The following is a 21,941-nucleotide window of genomic DNA, read 5'->3' as shown; positions in this document are numbered from 1 at the left end:
GCGACGCTACGCTACAATCCCGGAGACCTGAATAAGTTTGATTCCCGCTCACAGATGCAGTAACATCGGTGCCGATTGTCAGAGTCGGTCCCCTCCTAAGTCACGAGGTGGGTGGGGGGGGAGTTCGGCAACCGAAATAATAAGATAATCTTTTTTATAATTTGGTAAAAAAGAAAACACTCAATATTTCAACAGCCACAATGCCATTAAAGAGCCGCACGTGGCTACAGAGCCGCGGGTTTTTCCGACTCCTGCTCGAAGTCGACTCAGCCTCAAATGAGTACCTGGTGCGGTGTGGAAGCATCCGTACTGGAGATACAAAGGCGGTCGGACGTGGTGTTGGCCACCTCCCCCCCCCCCTCGTGCCGTGCCGGCCTTCATAGGTGCTACTCGCTGACAGCACTTGTCCCACCAGTCTGTTAAGGCCACACGGGGGGACCTTTGTCTTTGTGTGTCTCTGTGCGTGTACAGGTCGACTAATCCTCAAATGAGTACCTGGTGCGGTGTGTAAACATCAGTACTGGAGATACAAAGGCGGTCGAGCGTGGTGTTGTCCACCCACCCCCCCCTAAAATCTTGACTTAAAGCTTTCGTGACTGCAGGAATTCATATTCTTTGGGTGGTCTTTCGGTAAAGTCACGTAGATATGTTCAAATAAAATAACAACACCAAACTATACTCTTAGTTCTTTCGGTAAAGTCACGTAGGTAAAAAATGAAATTAAAATTAATAAAAAAAATAAAAAAAAATAAAATCACGACGTTTCGGAGGCAACAGAAGCTTCCGTCTTCCGAAACGTCGTGATTTTATTGTTTTTATTTTTTTATTTTAATTTCATTTTTTACCTACGTGACTTTACCGAAAGAACTAAGAGTATGAATCCTTGCAGTCACGAAAGCTTCAAATCTAGAACACAAAACTACGACGTTTCGATCGCAACACAAGCGTCCTGATGACGAACGCTCGTGAAGGGGCTATTCGACAGAGCATCGCGGATGGTTCGTGCAGACGTAGAGCTTTAGCGCCCCCCTGTGGCCTGGGGCGGCAGTTTGTTCGCGCGGTTCGATTACAGCAGGCCGGGCCTGCCGGCCGCCCTCGTAAATACTGCGGGTTGTTGTTTTGACCGCGACGACGGCACGCGCACGCGGTTTCACGGCGAAGGTCGAAAATTTTTTCGCGACGTCAAAAAATGTCCGCGACGTCCTTCGCAGGAGCGGTGCCAATGCAGGAATTTGTTAAACTGTTTAACAAATTTACACCGCAAATTACTCTTTGATTGCAAGCTTTCGTGACTGCAGGCATTCATATTCTTGGTTCTTTCGGTAAAGTCACGTAGAAGGGAAATCATAAAATAATAAAAATATAAAACAATCTGGCAAACTGCCAAATCGCTGTCCTTGGTGCTGACGTTAGGAAAAAACGCCACTTTTTCCAAATTTTCTTGCTGTGGATTTCACACCTGACGATGATAGCTTGTGTTGCAGTCGAAACGTCGTGATCATTTTTATTGTTTTATATTTATATTATTTTATTATTTTCCTTCTACGTGACTTTACCGAAAGAACCAGGAATACGCAAATTACTCGTTTGGCATTGCCCAGCAGCAGCAGCAGCTGTAGCAGCAAGCAGCAGCACCAGCAAGCATTGCACCGCAACTGTGCGAACGCTCAACAGAGAGAGCTCTCCTGCAAACGAAGTGATGAGACCCAGCGAGGATTTCCTGCATGGGTATTAATCCACACGTCCCTCTCTAAATCAGCTCAAGCATATCGCAATTCACGCGACTCCCGTGTAGCCACCCTCAGCCCACCCCACACACACACTCCTCTCTCACCACTACTGGGAAGACAAAGGCGGCCGGGCGTGGTGCTAGCCACGCCACGGCAATCGTGTGCCTCGTAGCTCTTCATCAGTGCGCGTTGACAGCACTTGTCCCAGCAAGGCTATGTGATTTTATGTTGCAGCAATACCCCGATTTACGCCTCCCCCCCCCCCCCCCCACTTGATTTTACGTCGTTTTATTTACACCGCCACTCGATTTGCGTCGCCTCAACCCCACACCTAAGCCGCTGACAGCATCATCATCTGTCCCTTTCTCGTTAACCGTCGTCTCTCATCAGCATTCGTCTCCATCCACCACCACCACCTACCGACTTACCACGCGAATCGCTTCGATTTGACGTCGTTTCGATATTCAGGAACGCATCACCGACGTAAAGCGGGGTTTTTAAGGTACGATGTGATGTTTATGTGCATGCATGTACCACATGGGCGGAATTTCGGGGTTGGGGTCATGGGGCGTCAATGCCCCCCCCCCCCAAACTGGGCACATTTATTAATTTATTTTCAGTAGTTTACAATTAATATTACAAATAAATACATAAATTATATCATACCGTGTCAACGCATACGGTTCAACCCGTTACAGTATTCTTGTACAGGGGAAATTGAGTTTTCAGGTCCATACGGCGTACAGCCGTTTCAATGCGGGCACAAAAAAATGTCTCTTTGTGTGTTTCTCTCCTTGTGATGGGATTTTGTAGGATGAACGTTGAGAATTATAAAGGGCACGGGGTGACCAATAAGGTCCGAATTGGTTTGTAGTAAGGTAGGGCACTGACAAGGGGTTGACAGGAATGTGTTCTGCATCCGCGATTCCTAATGCGAGGGACAAAACGAACCGCCCCCCACCCACCCCCAAGGAATAGAATGCGCGCGTGCACATGGATACAGTTGCATGCGTACGGTGCGAAAGAAGTGCAACGTGCACACACAGCCAACACTAGTGATGATTATCTGAACCGGTCCCCGGCCTCCCCTGGGTCGACTCAGCCTAAAATGAGTACCTGGTGCGGTGTGTAAACATCGCCACTGGGGAGACAAAGGCGGTCGGGCGTGGTGCTTGCCACCCACCCCCTCGTGTACCGTGCCGGCCTTCATAGGTGCTCGCTAACAGCACTTGCCCCTACAGTCTGTTAAGGATATATGGGGGATCTTTGTGCGCGTGTGTGCACGTGTGCGTGTCCGTGTGTGTGTGTGCGCGTGTGTGTGCGTGTGTGTGCGTGTCCGTGTGTGTGCGTGTGTGTGTGTGCGTGTGCGTGTGTGCCGCGTGTGCGTGTGTCGTGTGTGCGTGTGTGCGTGTGTGTGTGTCGCGAGTGTTCAGCCCTGTCCGAGAGTGAGAACCCCCCCCCCCCCACCAGAAAATCGGATTAAGCCGCAAATCCTTCCCTTAAACAGTTCTAATTTTACCCGACCGTTGATGGTATTACTGGAAACACAACCCATCCTGCGCAGAGCCACACGGAACCACACATAGAGAGACACGGAGATACACGGAACCACACATAGAGAGACACACAGAGACACACACATAGAGACACACAGAGCAGCACGTAGAGAGACACAGAGACCGTGCAAGAGACAGCCACATAGAACCACAGAGACAAGATAGAACGACACAAAGAGAGACACACGGAGCTACGCAGAGACACCAAGAAACACACAGAGACACGGAGACACACACAGAGACACACACACACAGACACACATAGACACACACAGACATATAGAGACACACACACAGAGACACACACAGAGACACACACAGAGACACACACACAGAGACACACATAGACACACACACACAGACACACACAGACACATAGAGACACATAGACACACACAGACACATAGAGACACACACACAGGGACACACAGAGACACACCATAGAGACACAGACACACACAGACACATAGAGACACACACACAGAGACACACAGAGACACACACAGAGACACACAGAGACACACACAGAGACACACACACAGACACACACAGAGACACACACACAGAGATACACAGAGACACACAGACACACACAGAGACACACACACAGACACACAGAGACACCGAGACACACACATAGACACACAGCCACACACAGACACATAGAGACACACACAGACACACACAGACACGGAGACACACAGAGAGACACACACACAGAGACACACACATAGACACACACAGAGACACACACAGAGACACACATAGAGACACACAGAGACACACATAGAGACACACAGAGACACACACAGAGACACACACAGACACACGCAGACACATAGAGACACATAGACATACACAGACACACATACACACACACAGAGACACACACAAAGACACACACAGACACGGAGACACACACACAGAGACACACACAGACACACACAGAGACACACACAGAGACAAACACAGACACGGAGACACACACACAGAGACACACACAGACACACACAGACACATAGACACACACAACAACAATACACGTTGTACAACTCCACGGCAAGGTTGTGCAACCTCACAAGTTTGTGAGTTATAACGCGACACAGGAGAAACAACAACAACAACAAAAGTCGGAAAAAAAATCGACGCGGATCGACTGACTTCGAATCGCATCAACAACAACAAACAAACAACAACAACAAACAACAACACACAAACGACAACAACAACCAAACAACAAACAAACGACAACAACAACCAAACAACAACAACAAACAGACGACAATAACAAACAACAAACAGACAACAACAACCGACAACAAACAACAAGAAAAAACAACAACCAACCGACAACAAACAAACAGACAACAACAAACAGACAACAACAACAAACAAACAACAACAAGCGACAAACAAACAACAAACAAACAACACATGAACAACAAACAAACAACCAACAAACAAACACCAAACTTCGTCGGCGGTGTTCCATCTTCCTCGCCGTCGGCCGCCCTGCGATGGCGTTCATGATCAAGTCGATGGTTGGCGGGCAGCTGAAGAACCTCACGGGGGGAGGAGGCGGCGGCGAGGAGGCGGCGGCCTCCGAGGGAGCCGCGACGCCGGCTGAGGCGCAGGGGATGACGCGGGAGGAGTTCGAGGAGTACCAGAAGCAGGTGGTGGAGGAGAAGTGAGTGAGGGGAGGGTGGTGAGGGGAGGGTGAGTGAGTGAGTGAGGGGGAGGTGGTGAGGGGAGGGGGAGTGAGTGAGGGGAAGTTGGTGAGTGAGAAGTTGGTGAGGAGTGAGTGAGGGGGAGGTGGTGAGGGGAGGTTGGTGAGGAGTGAGTGAGGGGGAGGTGGTGAGGGAAGGGTGGTGAGGGGAGGGGGAGTGAGTGAGGGGAAGTTGGTGAGGGGAGATGGTGAGGAGTGAGTGAGTGAGGGGAGGGTGGTGGTGAGGGGAGGGTGGTGAGGAGTGAGTGAGGGGGAGGTGGTGAGGGGAGGGTGGTGAGGAGTGAGGGGAAGGTGGTGAGGAGTGAGTGAGGGGGAGGTGGTGAGGGGAGGGTGGTGAGGGGAGGGGGAGTGAGTGAGGGGAAGTTGGTGAGGGGAGATGGTGAGGAGTGAGTGAGGGGGAGGTGGTGAGGGGAGGGTGGTGAGGAGTGAGGGGAAGGTGGTGAAGAGTGAGTGAGGGGGAGGTGGTGAGGGGAGGGTGGTGAGGGGAGGGGGAGTGAGTGAGGGGAAGTTGGTGAGGGGAGATGGTGAGGGGAGATGGTGAGGAGTGAGTGAGGGGGAGGTGGTGAGGGGAGGGTGGTGAGGAGTGAGGGGAAGGTGGTGAGGAGTGAGTGAGGGGGAGGTGGTGAGGGGAGGGTGGTGAGGGGAGGGGGAGTGAGTGAGGGGATGTTGGTGAGGGGAGATGGTGAGGAGTGAGTGAGTGAGGGGAGGGTGGTGGTGAGGGGAGGGTGGTGAGGAGTGAGTGAGGGGGAGGTGGTGAGGGGAGGGTGGTGAGGAGTGAGGGGAAGGTGGTGAGGGGAGTTGGTGAGGAGTGAGTGAGGGGGAGGTGGTGAGGGGAGGGTGGTGAGGAGTGAGGGGAAGGTGGTGAGGGGAGTTGGTGAGGAGTGAGTGAGGGGGAGGTGGTGAGGGGAGGGTGGTGAGGAGTGAGGGGAAGGTGGTGAGGGGAGTTGGTGAGGAGTGAGTGAGGGGGAGGTGGTGAGGGGAGGGTGGTGAGGAGTGAGGGGAAGGTGGTGAGGGGAGTTGGTGAGGAGTGAGTGAGGGGAGGTGGTGAGGGGAGGGTGGTGAGGAGTGAGGGGAAGGTGGTGAGGGGAGTTGGTGAGGAGTGAGTGAAGGGGAGGTGGTGAGGGGAGGGTGGTGAGGAGTGAGGGGAAGGTGGTGAGGGGAGTTGGTGAGGAGTGAGTGAGGGGAGGTGGTGAGGGGAGGTTGGTGAGGAGTGAGGGGAAGGTGGTGAGGGGAGTTGGTGAGGAGTGAGTGGTGAGAAGTTGGTGAGGAGAAGTTGGTGAGGGGGAAGGTGGTGAGGGGGAGTTGGTGAGAAGTTGGGGAGTGAGAGGAGGACCAGAAGCAGGTGGTGGAGGAGAAGTGAGTGAGGGGAGGGTGGTGAGGAGAGGTTGGTGAGGAGAAGTGAGTGAGGGGGAGGTTGTGAGGGGAGGTTGGTGAGGAGAGGTTGGTGAGGGGAGGTGGTGAGGGGAAGGTGGTGAGGGGGAGTTGGTGAGAAGTGAGTGAGGGGAAGGTGGTGAGGAGAGGGTGGTGAGGGGAGGGTGGTGAGGGGAGGGTGGTGAGGGGAGGGTGGTGAGGGGAAGGTGGTGAGGGGAGGGTGGTGAGGGGAGGGTGGTGAGGGGAGGGTGGTGAGGGGAGGGTGGTGAGGGGGAGTTGGTGAGAAGTGAGTGAGGGGGAGGTGGTGAGGGGAGGGTGGTAAGGGGAGGGTGGTGAGGGGAGGGTGGTGAGGGGAGGGTGGTGAGGGGGAGTTGGTGAGAAGTGAGTGAGGGGAAGGTGGTGAGGGGAGGGTGGTGAGGGGAGGGTGGTGAGGGGAGGGTGGTGAGGGGGAGTTGGTGAGAAGTGAGTGAGGGGGAGGTGGTGAGGGGAAGTTGGTGAGGAGAAGTTGGTGAGGGGAAGGTGGTGAGTAGAAGTTGGTGAGTGAGAAATGAGTGAGTGAGAAGTGAGTGAGTAGAAGTTGGTGAGTAGAAGTTGGTGAGTAGAAGTCAGTGAGTAGAAGTTGGTGAGTAGAAGTGAGTGAATGAGAAGTGAGTGCGACTGGGGGTCGGTCTACCCGCTACAGTCGCACGCACGTGGCGCTGTCCGTGATGATCCAACAGCTGTTTTGGAGCCAGCGACGAGGGTTGGTGGATCACGGTCCGGATGGGGTTGTGAAACATCGCCCCCCTTTCCCCACCCGTGTGGGTGGATGGATGTTCTGAGGAGGAGCCGTAGCCCCTGGCTCGCTAGGTAGAAGCCAGTAACAGAGTGTGTGGATCTTCTTGGTTCTTTCGGTAAAGTCACGTGGAAGGGAAATAATAAAATAATAAAAATAAAACATCATAAAATTATTCTCACGACGTTTCGGCTACAACGCGAGCGGCCGTCCTCAGGTGAAGAAACTTCTACTCACTCACTTCTTCACCTGAGGACGGCTGCTTGCGTTGTGGCCGAAACGTCGTGAGAATTGTATTTTATTATGTTTTATTTTTATTATTTTATTATTTCCCTTCTACGTGACTTTACCGAAAGGACCAAGAAGATGAATCCCTGCAGTCACGAAAGCTTTGAATCGAAAAGAGTGTGCGGAGTAATCTCTATCTGTTCACACTCCCTTCCTATCCGTGGTTGTCCGTGGAGGAGCCGTACCCTGGCTCGCCAGGAGAAGGCGGTACAGCAGTGCAGACTCATCTCCATTTGTTTCCGTCTGCATGGGATAGAGTGTATCGCCCTCGCATTGCGTGGGTTCCCAGCTTCCCCCCACGCGTTAATTGGCTGAAAAAAACGTAACATGTAGAGGATCGCAGAGCTTGGGCAATCGTTGGTAGTGCTGTCTCCTCAACACCACCTTGGCTGCTGCTGCTGCCTTCCCGCGTGGTCTGTGGTTTCTCGGCGATAACAAGAGGCGCAATTTGTAGGAACGGCGCCAACTCTGCGAATAAAACGTTTCAAAAACGTGCCCATACGGACACAAAATTGTACATTTTCAAATTGTCTCAATTCAAAATGCGAGTTGAGTTCATCACGCTCTACACTATTATTATCAAACACGTGTCCACGCGGATGCGGAGAGCCCTGATGCGAATTCACGCGGAGATCATGTACGTGTGGGTGTGTAGTTGCTCGCTTAGGTTGCCTCAAATGAGTAACTGGTGTGGTGTTTAAACATTGCCACGATGGGGAGACAAAGGCGGCCGGGCGCGTGGTGCTGGCCACACACCCCCTCGTGTGCCGTGCCGGCCTTCATTGGTGCCACTCGCTGAAAGTCGGTTAAGACTATACGGGGGTCTTTGTGTAGTGACATCGTGCGATGCACCTTCATCGCATACACCCCGTAGGCAGTTGTAGTACCAGCCCTAGCAGGGCTTGGTGAGCACTGGGACAGCGTGTAGTGCGGGCTCCCACCAGGGGGAGTGGGAGAGTGTCAGCCCAGGGGCAGGGTTGCCCCGAGCCATGGCACTCTGGTTGACCCCGTAGACACGTGATCCAGAGTGTCCATAGAGAGGGCCCCAGGTGGTCACGTGTCCCGAGAGGGATCGAGGGGGAGCTAGAACGCTCGAGAAGGTGGGCGGGGCCAAGGGCGGAGTGGATATAAGGCGGGTCCCTGAGAGGCAACGGGGTTCTGCGTTCGACAGCTGGAAGCCCTACATCACAAGCTGGAAGCTCTACGTCCTACGAGGCATCACCACGTGGTCGGGGACTCGAGTGAGAGCCCGATCCTTCGTAGCTGTAACTCCTACGTATAGAGTAGTTAGCTGGGTGGTCACCACCCCCTAGGCTGTATCTGGTGAAGGGGCAGTTACCCCTTCGTGTTAACGTGTTGATGTTACAATAAATGTGTTACAACAATGCCTGAGATCCAGTTAGACTCACTACATTTGTATGCGTGTCCCATGTGATGTAGACAGCGGATGCGAACTAATATATAAGCGTTATGTGTGTGTACGCGTGTGTCCCACGTACGCACACGTTTACACCCCGCAGCAGGTACTAATTCAAGGCTGCGTCGACCTAGAAGAGGCTCAGAATCGGTTCGGATATTACTCGCCGCTGATTAAGTCAGCCGTGGCCGAGAACCGAACCCAGGCTCGCCGGGTTCGTAGTGCAGTGCGCTAACCACCGTGCCATAATATGTATTTATACTGGAGGAATCCGATGAGCTAAAAGCTCTTTTCACAGATGTCTAGTAGTTCACAGATGCCCATACGCACACACACAGATCCACTTGGCTCGCAGAGCTGACTTGACCTCACATACACTGGCACTGTCCGGGGTGGCCATAGCTCATTACCCCCCCCCCTCCATTCAATGTACAAACTACTCATGAGATTATTAAAGACGAGATACAGACAAGAGATAGAGGTGTATCGACAAGAGAGATGCGGAGGAGAAGAGGTGGAGGTGCAGTGAGTTGAAATAAGATGTTTGGATGATACGCAGATGGCGTGACATGACAGAAGAGAGATGCAGACAATATTTATAGATGAGATTGATTTTCTGGGGTTTTTTGTTGTTCATTATATTGTAATGTTAATTCGAATCAAAATTTGAGACTATATTTGGTCCACACCTATCGGTATTGTGAATCATGTTCTCCCCCTTAAGCTACTTGGCATCCTACGCTTTTGCTTTTGTCTCGCGCCACGGCTGCACGCTCTCACGCTCACAGTCTTGCACTCATTCACACAGTCTCACACTCACCCAGTAGCACACTCACAAAGACAAAGACCCCCTGCATAGCCTTAACAGACTGTTGGGGCAAGTGTTGTCAGCGAGTAGCACCTATGAAGGCCGGCACGGCGCACTAGGGGGGTGGGTGACCAGCACCACAACAGTCTAACACTTACTCAGAATCAGAATATTTATTTATTCTGAAGGAATCCGATGAGCTATAAAGCTCATTGTTACAGATATCCAGTCGGGGGGGGGGGTCAGAAAGTTACAACAACAATACAAAATCACGATAGGAGCGCAAAGTTTAGGAAAGGTAAGAAAATAACTTTAAAAAATAATTATTACCAGGTCAAGCCCACTGAGCTATTAGGTTCTTTTTCAGAAGCGATCTGGCCACAAATGATAGCTCAACGAAGTGGCTTATCATGTGGAAATGTATAGCAGCGACACACACTCATACGCTCACTCACACTCTCACTCACACTCTCACTCAATGTCACAGGCTTACACACGCACACACACAGAGTTGAGTCACGGAGAAAATCCGATGAATTCTTAGCCCTGAAGAGCATTACATGGCATTAGGGCGTTTGTACAGCATCGCCATCATCATCATCAGCAGCAGCAGAATACTCATCAGCAGATGCATCATCAGCAGAAGGATAATCATCAGCAGCAGAAGCATCATCAGCAGTAGCACAATCATCATCATCAGTAGCAAAAGCATCATCATCAGCCCGCCTACTTTTACACAGCAACGCCCAAAGGGTCTAACCACTGGACAGCCATTGCTTAAATTCCCGCAAAGTGATATTGTATATACTAGATTGTAGGGGGGCGCTTATGGCACCCCCCAACAACATAGTATGTGGTTGCCAGCAACCACTGCTGGCCTGGACTCTCCCTCAGCCAGCAGTGGACAGAGCACAGCTCTGCCTCAGGGCAGCAGTGGAGAGAGCGCGTCTGGTTCCCTCACGGCAGCAGTGGAGATAGCGCGGCTCTCCCTCAGGGCAGCAGTGGACAGAGCACGGCTTTGCCTTACTCTCACTCACCCGTCTCTTGCTCGCGGTCACGTGACGCACTTCAACCAATCCGGGGGCGTACATGTTTGGGAGGGGCACACCTCTGGTTGGCTACTTGCTCGCGGTCACGTGACGCACTTCACGCAATCCGTGCCGCGTTAATCACAGACTCACAGAGTCACAGAGCTGGGTGTTTATATATTAGTATTTTCTCGACCCCGGTGGGATGATGGGCTGAGTAAACCCCCCCTTCCTTCCAACTAGACTTTAAAGTCGCAAGATTCCGATTACGAACCGATTGCTCTACCGCTGAGCCACCGGGCAGAAATTAATCTGAATTTAAATTAAAACTCAACAAAACTATTTCTATGCTACCAGGTAAGGTTCGCTGAGCTATGTAGCTCTCTTTTTCAGAATCGACCTGGCTATCACAAATTATAGCTCAACGAAAGTGGCTAATCACGTGGACATTTATAGCAGCCAAATACTCTAAACGCGTGATGTTGATTCTAAATGTGGAGGGGAAAACCGGAGGACCCGGGAAAAAAATCCACGCGACCACGGAGAGAGAGAGACAGACACAAACTCCAAATATACAGCAGGCGTCGTGATCGAACCCACAACCTCCTGCATACCAGGCGAGGTACAGGAGTTAACATCTCCTAGCCACCGTGGCAACTGAACCCCAATTGACCGCGTCGACACTGACAGCTGCTGGCGCACTCTGGCGCGATGTATTTAAGCGCTTAGCCTGTGCGGCGGTGGTGGTGGTGGTGGGGCTACGCTGCACGTGGCGGTCTGTAATCCGGCACTGGTGAAGGAAGCAACAGCAGCGGGGGCTGGTGGATCACGCACATATGCTATTGTGGAACTCCTCTTCCTCGTGGGTGGACGGCCAGGAGAAGGCGCTATGGCAAAGTGTGGGCTACTGTCATGTCAGTTGGCCCTTGGGTAGGATGGGGTGGAGTGTTGCTCTTTCACACGCGCGTAATAAACACTCGTTAATTTGCTGAAAGCACTCACTGATTCACTCACCACTCACCCGCTCACTTACCCGCTCACCCACTCACCCACTCATTCACCCGTTCACCCACTCACTCACTTATTCACCCACTAATTCACCCGTTCACCCACCCATTCACCCACTCATTCATCCACCCACTCGCTCGCTCACCCACTCATTCACCCGTCCACCCACTCACTCACCCATTCACCCACTCGCTCGCTCACCCACTCATTCACCCGTTCACCCACTCACTCACCCACTCACTCACCCACTCACCCATTCACCCACTCGCTCGCTCAACCACTCATTCTTGGAATTATCGCCTGGTGAAGCCAAATCAACATTGAAACGTGAACACAGTTCAAAACCAAACAGTCCGGTGGAAAACTGGGCAGTTGACAACCACGCGTGGTGGATGCTGTGTGGTGATGCTGTGTATTGGATGCTGCGTGATGGATGTTGTGTTGTTGATGGTTATGATGTGTGTTGATGGTTCTGCTGTGTGGTGTATGCTGTGTGTTGATGGTTATGCTGTGTGGTGGTGAATGCAGGATGGAGAGGGACGCGATGTATGCGTCCAAGAAGGCCGGGAGGGCGACGGTTCGCGTGGAGCTCCGGAAGAAATACAGACTCCCCAAGGTATAAATACAGACTTCCCAAGGTAGAGGTGAAAAGGGGGAGAGAGGAGATTTGGCGGTGGTGGCAGTGATGTTGTGGTGGTGGTCGTTTGGATGTTGGTGGTGCTGATCTTGGTGATGGTGGTTGTTTGGATGGTGATGGAGGCAGTGATGTTGTGGTCGTGGGAATGACAACAGGACCTACTGCGGACCTCTTCTGCCCACTATCGGCTTGCCATCTGTAAGACACCCCTGTGCCATTCTTCCACCGCGGTGATGGGCGTCCAACCTAGGACCCCCGCTTATAACCTAGGACCCCCGCTTATAACCCCATAATGCCCTGGTCTCGGCCTGCTGATGTAAGTTGCAAGAGAGAATGTCATCATCGCTTTGCAGCTGGGGTTGGAACGGTCCCCCCACCTCCGCCCTCTCGATGCCGATGAGAAATGGGTGAGGTTCACGTCTGTAGCTCATGCAGCTGCTATGTAAGTACGTAGAACTTGTGTCGCATCATACGTAGCCAATCGTGCTAATCGGAGGTGCGGGTTCTCCGGATAGGCATTGGGCCTACCCAGAGAACCCTGGCTGGTGCAGGAGGTGTTCCAACAATCTCATTCTTACTGTCTACAACTTGATGAATCAATGCTGATGATGATGATGCCAATATCCCAACCAAGACTGGATTATGGACCGGGCCAGTGGGCCCAGTGCCCCGGGGCCTCAGACTGCCAGGGGGCCTCCAAGCCTCAGGCCGCGTGCGGTGCGTGGCCCAAGACTTACGAGGGAAGTTGAACGCCAGGGCCCTCAGTGCGCACAGCGCAAGCTGACCACTAGGCCCCCTGGGTGCTTATAGTGTGAGCTCACCACTAAGGCCCCTGGGACCCCTCAGTGCTTATGTAGTGGGTTCGAATTAGGTGCACACACACGCAGCTTGGAGGCAACACTATTTATTAAACGGTAAGTAATCTAACACTGTACATGAGGTGGTGACCACCTTCCACAACTCGCTAACCCTCTGGAACACGACACAGAGTGGACCAGGCAGGCGACGGGCTGCCTGGTCCAGGACGACGACCCGGGACTTGAGGACCGATGATGTCGTCTTCACTTCGGAGTTCAACAGCCCCGCTCTGTGTTCACACCCCGCTTATATCTGCTCTGGCGTGGCCGGCTCCGCCCAGGCCACGCCTCCCTTCCCAGGCCACGCCTTCCATCCCAGGCCACGCCTCCCTTCCCAGGCCACGCCTCCCTTCCCCCACCTCAAGGGAGGTCTCGGTCCCTCCACCACGTGACCCCCCAGGCACCCCCTTGAGGCCCCCAGCCCTTGTACGGGCCGACACAGTAGTGACGTCCTATGTCACTACACTTACAATGTGAAGGCCCACGGGCCCCTTGGTGTTTACAACATAAGCTGACCACTAGGGCCCCCAGTCCCCGCAGCGCTTACAATGTGAGGCCCCTCGGTGCTTACAGTGTGAGTTGACTACTAGGGCCCCCAGGCCCCTCGGTACATTCATCGAGCGTAACACCTGGGGGCCCCTTGGTACACACAGCGCATGCTTAAAACGAGAGCCTCTTGGAGAGTGCAGTGCTTCTGTACAACTGAGCCACTGCTTGGTTGACACGCTACAATATGCTGTGACATGATACAATATTGACCAGCAAGTCAGTTCATTTTGCATAGCAGGACAGTTTGAAGGGCTTCATATTTATGGCGAACCGTTCGTTATTTGACTTACCGTAACTAGCTATCCCTTTATTTAGCTAGCTGTCCAATTTTCGCGAACTAGTTGCCCATATGATTCAGCTTGTTAACAGGAATTAGTTGGCTAGCTGCCATTTTTAAATCCTTTATATTAAGTTTGCTTGCTTGCTTAGGACCGTGCAAATCTTTCGGTCGTTTTTAACCCACTTCCCGTGATCCAATCGAGCTGACATTTTGCACACAGACTCGTTGTGCGTGACAATGCATTTTTTCCAAAATTTGACACTGTTTAGGGAATTTTTTTTAAATATTTAATTACCAATTGTTTAATGCTGCCAGACAATCATCTGACCCATAGGTGGCAGCCATCTCAAGCCAGAGGACGAGAGGACTCTAGCCGCCCCGATGCCACGCATATAAAGGATTTATAGTGAAAAACTTTGTTTTTACGGGTTTACTTGTTGCCAGCTAGCTGCCCTTACAACCAAATTAGCTGCACTAAAAAGCCAGCTAGTGACACCGAGGGCTCATCGTTTGTTGAGAGCTTAGATAATCGTTGACAAATCAATTATTAAAAATACACCGCGGTTTTGTGAAACATTAAAAATATATGCTAAAAGCTATATTTTTTCATACACTAACGCATATATAAGAGACCCATTACATACTTAGAGATTAAGGAAAACCCCATTAATTTTTCCATAGACTGTTTTTAGATCCATGGAAGTAGATAATGCAAACATTGACATGCAAATTGTTGACAGCTCTTACGAAATATGTTTTCCCCTCCCCATCGATCGGGTGTGGTCTATGTGCATAGTCTCCACCAAGTCATTTCACCGACTTATCAGAAACCTTTGTTAGTTGAATTTCAAGCAACATAATTCTCTCTGTGTCAGGCACGTATACAAGACATTTCTTGGTAGGAAAAGCCACAGGCAGAGATGCCTGTTTTCTTGTTTGGTATGCCACAGTAATATATTCGGAGACTTTTTTCATTTTTTCTAAAACAACAGCCCTTTTAAAGGCTATTTCAACAATCCCTCCTAAGGGGATATTTTCTAGCAACCTTATTAAAATGTTAGGGTTATTTTCTTTTATGTGTTTTTCTATTTTTTCTTTTATCTACTCAAAGCTGCCTTTAGGTACAAGTAGACTATAAAAAAACTACCACTTCATTGTATTTTACAACAACAGTATTTGAAGGGTGTTGTCATTATTATATATATTCAATTATTACGTAATAAGTATTCATATAAATAGCATACTAGTTCTGAAATATGGACCACAAACATTGGAATAGTGGTGCTTCCAAAAGGAAAGCCAAACAAGAAAAGGAGGCAAGAGAGGCAGTTTTGCTTCAAAGTGTTCCACTCATCGCCAACTTCTTTCAAAAACCCTCTGCTAATAATAATGATGACAACAGCATTATTGTCAGCTGTGAGCAGAGGTCGCAACCGGGTACCCGATACCCGTACCCTACCCGATACCCGGCTACCCGTACCCGGCCGGGTATGGGTACGGGTACCCGTTTGCGACCCTGGTGCGGCCGGGTACGGGTACGGGTAGGCCGTGAGTCACCGGTGAGTCACCGCTTGTCACTCATTTCGGGTAGGGAACGGGTATGGGTACCCATTTGCGACCCTGGTGCGGCCGGGTACGGGTAAGGAATCAAAACCCGTTTGCGACCTCTGGCTGTGAGGAAGAAACTAGCACTGGTTCAGTTTCCAGTAAGGTTGTCACTCCCCTAGAGCCATTCTTTGAAGGCAAACCCTCAACAGCTAATAATGGTATACAAGAACCTTCATTTCCACCTCAGGAGCAATTGGGCAGTTCACAATAATAAAATCAGCAACCAAGCCATTCCTGGTGCTATGAGGTCACTGACCCTGCATCATGGCAAAGCACTTCCAGTGACATTGTTAAGTCTGTGCTTCTTGAAAGAGGAGCAGTCCCCTTACAAAACCGAAGTGAAAAATATCTAGCTTCAGTCCGAGATAGAGCGCTTGGTGGAAAGACTAGAGGTTTCAACAATTAACTTCTGTCTTGATTTGAAGCTTTCGTGACTGCAGGAATCCATACTCTTTGGTGCTTTCGGTAAAGTCACGTAGGTAGAGAAATAAAATAAATCACGACGTTTCGGGCGCAACACAAGCGTCCGTCATCAGGTGGGAAAGCATGGTCTGCTGCTGAGGCAATTAACTTCTGAACTGTAAATTGCCAAATGGGCAGAAGATTTCTAGACAGTGGCTACTGTACTCACCCTCAACAGGTTGTGTGTACTGTTTTGCATGCAAACTGTTCTCCAGCAAGCTCGGTGGCTTTAGTCAGGGGTTTAGTGACTGGAAACACTCTGAAAGAATAGGGGAACACGAAACGAGTGCAGAACACAGATCATGCATGCTTGCCTATAGATGCAGATCTCATGCAGCAACTTCATGGTGTTATAGATGCAGATCTCATGCAGCAACTTGATGGAGAACGTAAATACTGGAGGGACATTTTGAAAAGAGTTGTAGCAGTGATCAAGTTCTTTGGTGAAAGAGGACTTGCGTTTAGGGGAGATGATGAACGGTTTGGGTCAACCCATAACGGTAATTTCCTTGGCATCCTATAATTGCTGTCACAATTTGACCCATTCTTAGATAAACATATTGGAAAGTTTGGCAGAAAAGGAAGAGGCACAGTGTCCGATTTGTCATCGACAATATGTGAAGAACTCGTTGAGCTAATGGGTCAGAAAACTCGCCAAACAATAGCAGATGAGATTCGGGATGCCAAATATTTTTCAACAATTGTTGACTCCACCCCAGACCTGTCACATGTGGACCAATTGACGTTCATATTCCGGTTTGGGCATTGAACCAATTGAGAGCTACACTGGTAAAAGTTTAGCAGGCTGTGTGACTTTGATGGTGGAGGGCCTTGGGTTGGACCTCTCAAACTGTAGAGGTCAGTCATATGACAATGCAAGCAACGTGTCAGGAAAACACAATGGGCTACAGGCCCACCTGAAACAAAAAAAAAAAACCTCTGATAGAGTATGTGCCTTGCGCAGCGCATTCACTTAACTTAGTTGGTGTTAACACCTTAGACGGCAGTAGCCCAGAGGCTGACGAGTTTTTTAACATGTTGCAGTCAGTGTACACATTTTGCTCTTCATCCACACACAGATGGGGGAAAGTCTTTCGGAAGACAGATGTCAGACTGGCATTAAAATCGTTGTCCAGTACTCGGAGTGCTCAGGCAGAGTCAACCAGGGCACTGTGGAGAAATGACACCCACATTAGAGAGGCCTTCAGTGGTATGTACAATGATGATAATGAGAAAAGAGATACAGTAAAACCTTGGATTGCGAGTAACTTGGTCTGCAAGTGTTTTGCAAGACGAGCAATTTTTTAAAATAAATATTAATTTGATAAACGAGCGAGGTCTTGCAATACGAGCAGTACGTGCATACGCTTTGTCTGCCCAGCGTCACGTGATCACAACTGATATACGAGTGCTTTGGATTACAAACACGTTTCCGGAACGAATTATGCTCGCAACCCAAGGTTTTACTGGACTCGAATTGAGGCCGCTGGACTATGCGCTAAATTTGACACCTTAGAGATGGTGTTCATGGCACATTTCTGGGACGTCATACTTGACCGGCTCCACGCTGCAAGCATGCACCTACAGACAAGTGACATCTCTGTAGCAGCACAGATTTTGTCTTTGTTGAGGGATTTTGTGGCGGGACAGCGAGACCAGTTTGAGGCTTTTGAAAGGGCAGCCTCAAATGTGACAGGTGTCTCTCAGTCATATAAGCACGATCTTCAGCGAAAGAGGAAACGCAAACATTTGCAGGTGAGATCTCAGAGCCAGGTGTGACACTTGAGGGGAGGGAGAAGTTAAAAATAGAAACATTTTATGTGGTCATTGATAAGCTAGTGGTATGGCTTGAACATCGGTTGGATGCTTACAAAGCATTTGACCAGTCTCTTTGGAGTTATGTTTATGTCAGATCAAGTGTCTAATAGTGATGTCATAGTGGAAAAGGCAAATGCACTCTCCGCTGCATATCCATCAGACCTGGACATGAACTTTGCCAACGAACTCCTCCAATTTAAGTATTTCATGTCCGACTCTGAGGGTGAGAAGTGCCCAACTAAATTGCTTGAGACGTTGCAGGCACTTAATCTGCAGTCAGTGTTCCCCAAAGTTTTCGTGGCACTTCGGATTTTTCTAACTTTGCCAGTGACGAACTGCCAGGGTGAGCGGACGTTTTCCCTTTTAGGCAGAATAAAAAATGAGCTGCGGAGTAGCACGTCCCATACACGTCTCAGCTCATTGTCACTTGTGTCAATAGAGTCAGACCTTGTCAGACAGCTAGATTTTGATGATCTAGTGGATGATTTTGCGAGGAGGGAGGCAAGAAAGACACCAATATAGAAAAGCAGGGGCGGGGGGGGGCTCCAAAAGACATGTGCCCAGCAGCCTCACGGGACCATGATCTGGCCCTGATCCCAACACTTTCGCTACGTCTCCAACCACCTTAACTCCCCCATTGGATGACGAGGTTAGCTCCTCCCCCACCTCTTCACTCCCTCGCCTGCTTACATGTTCGTGCACTAATCACCTTTAATTTAATTTCAGTAGTTTACAATTAACATTCCATATACATTTATTATATGTAAATGTAATAGCGACCTCCCCCCCCACCCTCCCGCCCAAATATAGAAGTCAAACTCCGCCTATGGGTACGCAAACTCCGCCTATGGGTACGCAAACTCCGCCTATGGGTACGCAAACTCTGCCTATGGGTACGTAAACTCTGCCTATGGGTACGTAAACTCCGCTTATGGGTACGCAAACTCCGCCTATGGGTACGTAAACTCCGCTTATGGGTACGTAAACTCTGCCTATGGGTACGTAAACTCCGCCTATGGGTACGTAAACTCCGCTTATGGGTACGCAAACTCCGCCTATGGGTACGTAAACTCCGCCTATGGGTACGTAAACTCTGCCTATGGGTACGTAAACTCCGCTTATGGGTACGCAAACTCCGCCTATGGGTACACAAACTCTGCCTATGGGTACGTAAACTCCGCCTATGGGTATGTAAACTCCGCTTATGGGTACGCAAACTCCGCCTATGGGTACGCAAACTCCGCCTATGGGTACGTAAACTCTGCCTATGGGTACGTAAACTCCGCTTATGGGTACGCAAACTCCGCCTATGGGTACGCAAACTCCGCCTATGGGTACGCAAACTCCGCCTATGGGTACGTAAACTCCGCCTATGGGTACGCAAACTCCGCCTATGGGTACACAAAATCCGCCTATGGGTACGCAAACTCCGCCTATGGGTACGCAAACTCCGTCTATGGGTACGCAAACTCCGTCTATGGGTACGCAAACTCCGCCTATGGGTACGCAAACTCCGCCTATGGGTACGTAAACTCCGCCTATGGGTACGCAAACTCCGCCTATGGGTGCGCAAACTCCGCCTATGGGTACGCAAACTCAGCCCAAGCTTGCACCGCTCACCTCCTCTGCCCCCCACCCACCCACCCACCTCTCCGCCGACTACATCCGTGGCTCAGAGCGAGCAGGACGAGGCTCAGATCACGATGGCAGGCGACGACGTGGAGCTGCCCGACGAGCTCGCCCGCATGGTTCGCCAGGACGAGGAGGAGGAGGAGGACAAGGAGTCGTTCGCGGGGCGCCTGCATAGCCTCCAGGAGATGGACATCGACACCATCAAGGAGAAGGCCCAGGAGACCTTCAACGAGCTCAAGACCTCGGTGGCCGAGCACAAGTGCCGCGTCATGTAAAAAAACAAATTGGGGGGGGGTCGTGCCGGGTTGCGCCGAGGAGTTTTGCGCCCACTCCCCCCCCACTCGTGGTTTCGAAACTCGCTCCCCACCTCCCATCCCTCCCACCTATCCCCACCCCCCTAGCTGGCGGCCACCCTGGTAAATACTGCGGTGCGCGTATTGATCCACCAATACGAGCCCCGTCACGCGAGGTTATTCGATTTATATATTTCAACAACAAATTATTGCAACGGTATTGTAGGCCGTGTGCTGGCAGGTGATGGTTCAAATTTGCCGAATTTAAAAAAAAATCTAAATCACTCGCAGGGGGCGTGCCTCTGCCCATATATGGAAGAAAGTAGGCAAGACGTGCTTCTCTCCATATATGGTGTTGTTAGAACCCGACTCGAGGTGTCTCTGTAGTATTGATTCCACTTACAGTCCATCCTAGAGCCAGGTTGAGTATCGATTCAACATCGAGGCTTAATCATTGTGTCGATTCATTGACAAGCGATCCACGGATCGTGTAGTCCCATTGGGGAGTATAGCATCGTGTGAAATGTCCCTCCCCCCCTCCTTTTTGATTGGCTGATATTGGCGTGACCGCGTGCTTCGCTCGCAGTCCCATTTTTGTTACTCATCGACAGCGCTGTAGCCGAGGGCCAAAACACGAGCATTCAATTAGCCTCCCTACTTTCCACCTCTGTTCCCTCCACATTAGAAATACAAGTTGATGTTGTTGTCGTTGTTTCTACATATCCCATCAGCGGACACATGCCTTCCGTGTAAGTGCATAATCATTCAAAGCGGCGTTGGTTTTAACGGCACGCAAAAAAAAAGTCTGGACCGCTGTCGACATTACAGCGTCGTTCTCAATCAGCGTTGGGAAGTCAGGCTCGCTTGAACCAGTCAACGCTGGTGACCTGCCAGATCATTACAGGGAGGATCGATGCATCAATGAATATCGAGTCAATTCAGCTATACCAGGGCTCGGCAAACCTGCAGGCTCGAAAGCCGCATGCTGGCTCTCTGAGCTTCCCCCTTGCGGCTCTTTCGGCTGTCCCCTTTGTGGGCAGCCATTTACAAAAAAAACCCCGTAAATCTTAAACGTAACTTAAAGTAAAATTAATGTATAGAATATGGCAGGGAATTTGGTCACTGTGGGATGTCTTGGTGGCGACAAAATGTACAGTAAAACGGTGTCGTTAACGAATAACTAAAGGGGGGGAAACCCAAAATAGACGCAGTTTATTCCATCGCCTGTTTTGTTTATTTAAGTCAGAATTTCTTTCTCTGCGTGTGATGCGGCTCTCGAACTATTTTGGTCAAAGATTTTTTTCAAAGACTCTTCTTTGAAGGGTTGCCGACCCCTGGGCTAAATCGATACAGAACATGCACTGCAGCTGGCTGCGGCAATGTGGTTCACTGCGGATGTGCGTGTCCCCACCTTAACCACGTGTGTGCGCACGACAATTGTACTTGATTCGTGGGTCTGTATTGTCATAGTGTGTTGTAGGCGTTAGACGTGCAACCAATGCTACATAGACGTGACATCACTTGGCGAGTCACTCGTTCAAACGTGCGTTAAGGATAGAGAGAGCTGATACTCCCATGTGGTGAAATGATAAAAGTCAAATCCCTTCCGATGGTTTCGGACGAGGGTGAAACATTGTGTGCATCGCTCTACCAACAACAGCACGGGTGGTGCTTGCTAAACTGAAGCGGTCATGAATTGGCCGCCACGTTTGTCCGTCACGTGACAACTTTATTAATTTCGCTGTGTCGGGTGGTGGAGGGTTGTACGACACGCGATCTGACCCAAAAAAATTGGTGAAATCGTGTTCCGGAAGAGTGTCTCGGTTCTGTTAAGGTCAGAACGCTGAGCCCAGGCATCACAGATCCTGAGATCAAATTGTGGTATCAGTTGCCCGTGACTCATAAGGGACCATCCATTTAGTACGTACGCATGGAGGGGGGATGAGGGGGTTAACCCAAATGCGTACACTTGAGATGGGGTGTCTACTGACAATGTAGGTACGCATAGGAAACAGTGGGAGAGTGAAGCCTCGATAATAATTTGTATAGATTGGCCTTCAAATGAGCCACAGTTCAGTGTCTTCAGCTGTTAGACAAC

General features: G+C 50.5%; 1 protein-coding gene across 1 annotated transcript; it reads left to right on the top strand.

The window, feature by feature from the left end:
• Positions 1–4,413: 4,413 nt before the first annotated feature.
• LOC144949186 (complexin-4-like) lies at positions 4,414–19,938 on the top strand. Its single transcript, XM_078879076.1, has 3 exons — positions 4,414–4,973; positions 12,236–12,323; positions 19,595–19,938. The coding sequence occupies exons 1-3, from the start codon at positions 4,804–4,806 to the stop codon at positions 19,823–19,825; spliced, it is 489 nt and encodes a 162-aa protein (XP_078735202.1). The 5' UTR covers positions 4,414–4,803; the 3' UTR covers positions 19,826–19,938.
• Positions 19,939–21,941: the final 2,003 nt, after the last annotated feature.

The sequence above is a fragment of the Lampetra fluviatilis genome, chromosome 53 (assembly GCF_964198595.1).
Source record: "Lampetra fluviatilis chromosome 53, kcLamFluv1.1, whole genome shotgun sequence".
Lineage (NCBI taxonomy): Eukaryota > Metazoa > Chordata > Hyperoartia > Petromyzontiformes > Petromyzontidae > Lampetra > Lampetra fluviatilis.
The sequence above is the reverse complement of the archived record's forward strand: the minus strand, read 5'-3'. Positions and strand labels throughout refer to the sequence as shown.

Coding starts and splice junctions, on each gene's coding strand:
- LOC144949186 (XM_078879076.1), top strand. CDS start 4,804: ATGGCGTTCATGATCAAGTCGATGGTTGGCGGGCAGCTGAAGAACCTC. Junction 4,974..12,235: donor AAGCAGGTGGTGGAGGAGAA/GTGAGTGAGGGG, acceptor TGGTGAATGCAG/GATGGAGAGGGACGCGATGT. Junction 12,324..19,594: donor AGAAATACAGACTCCCCAAG/GTATAAATACAG, acceptor TCCGTGGCTCAG/AGCGAGCAGGACGAGGCTCA.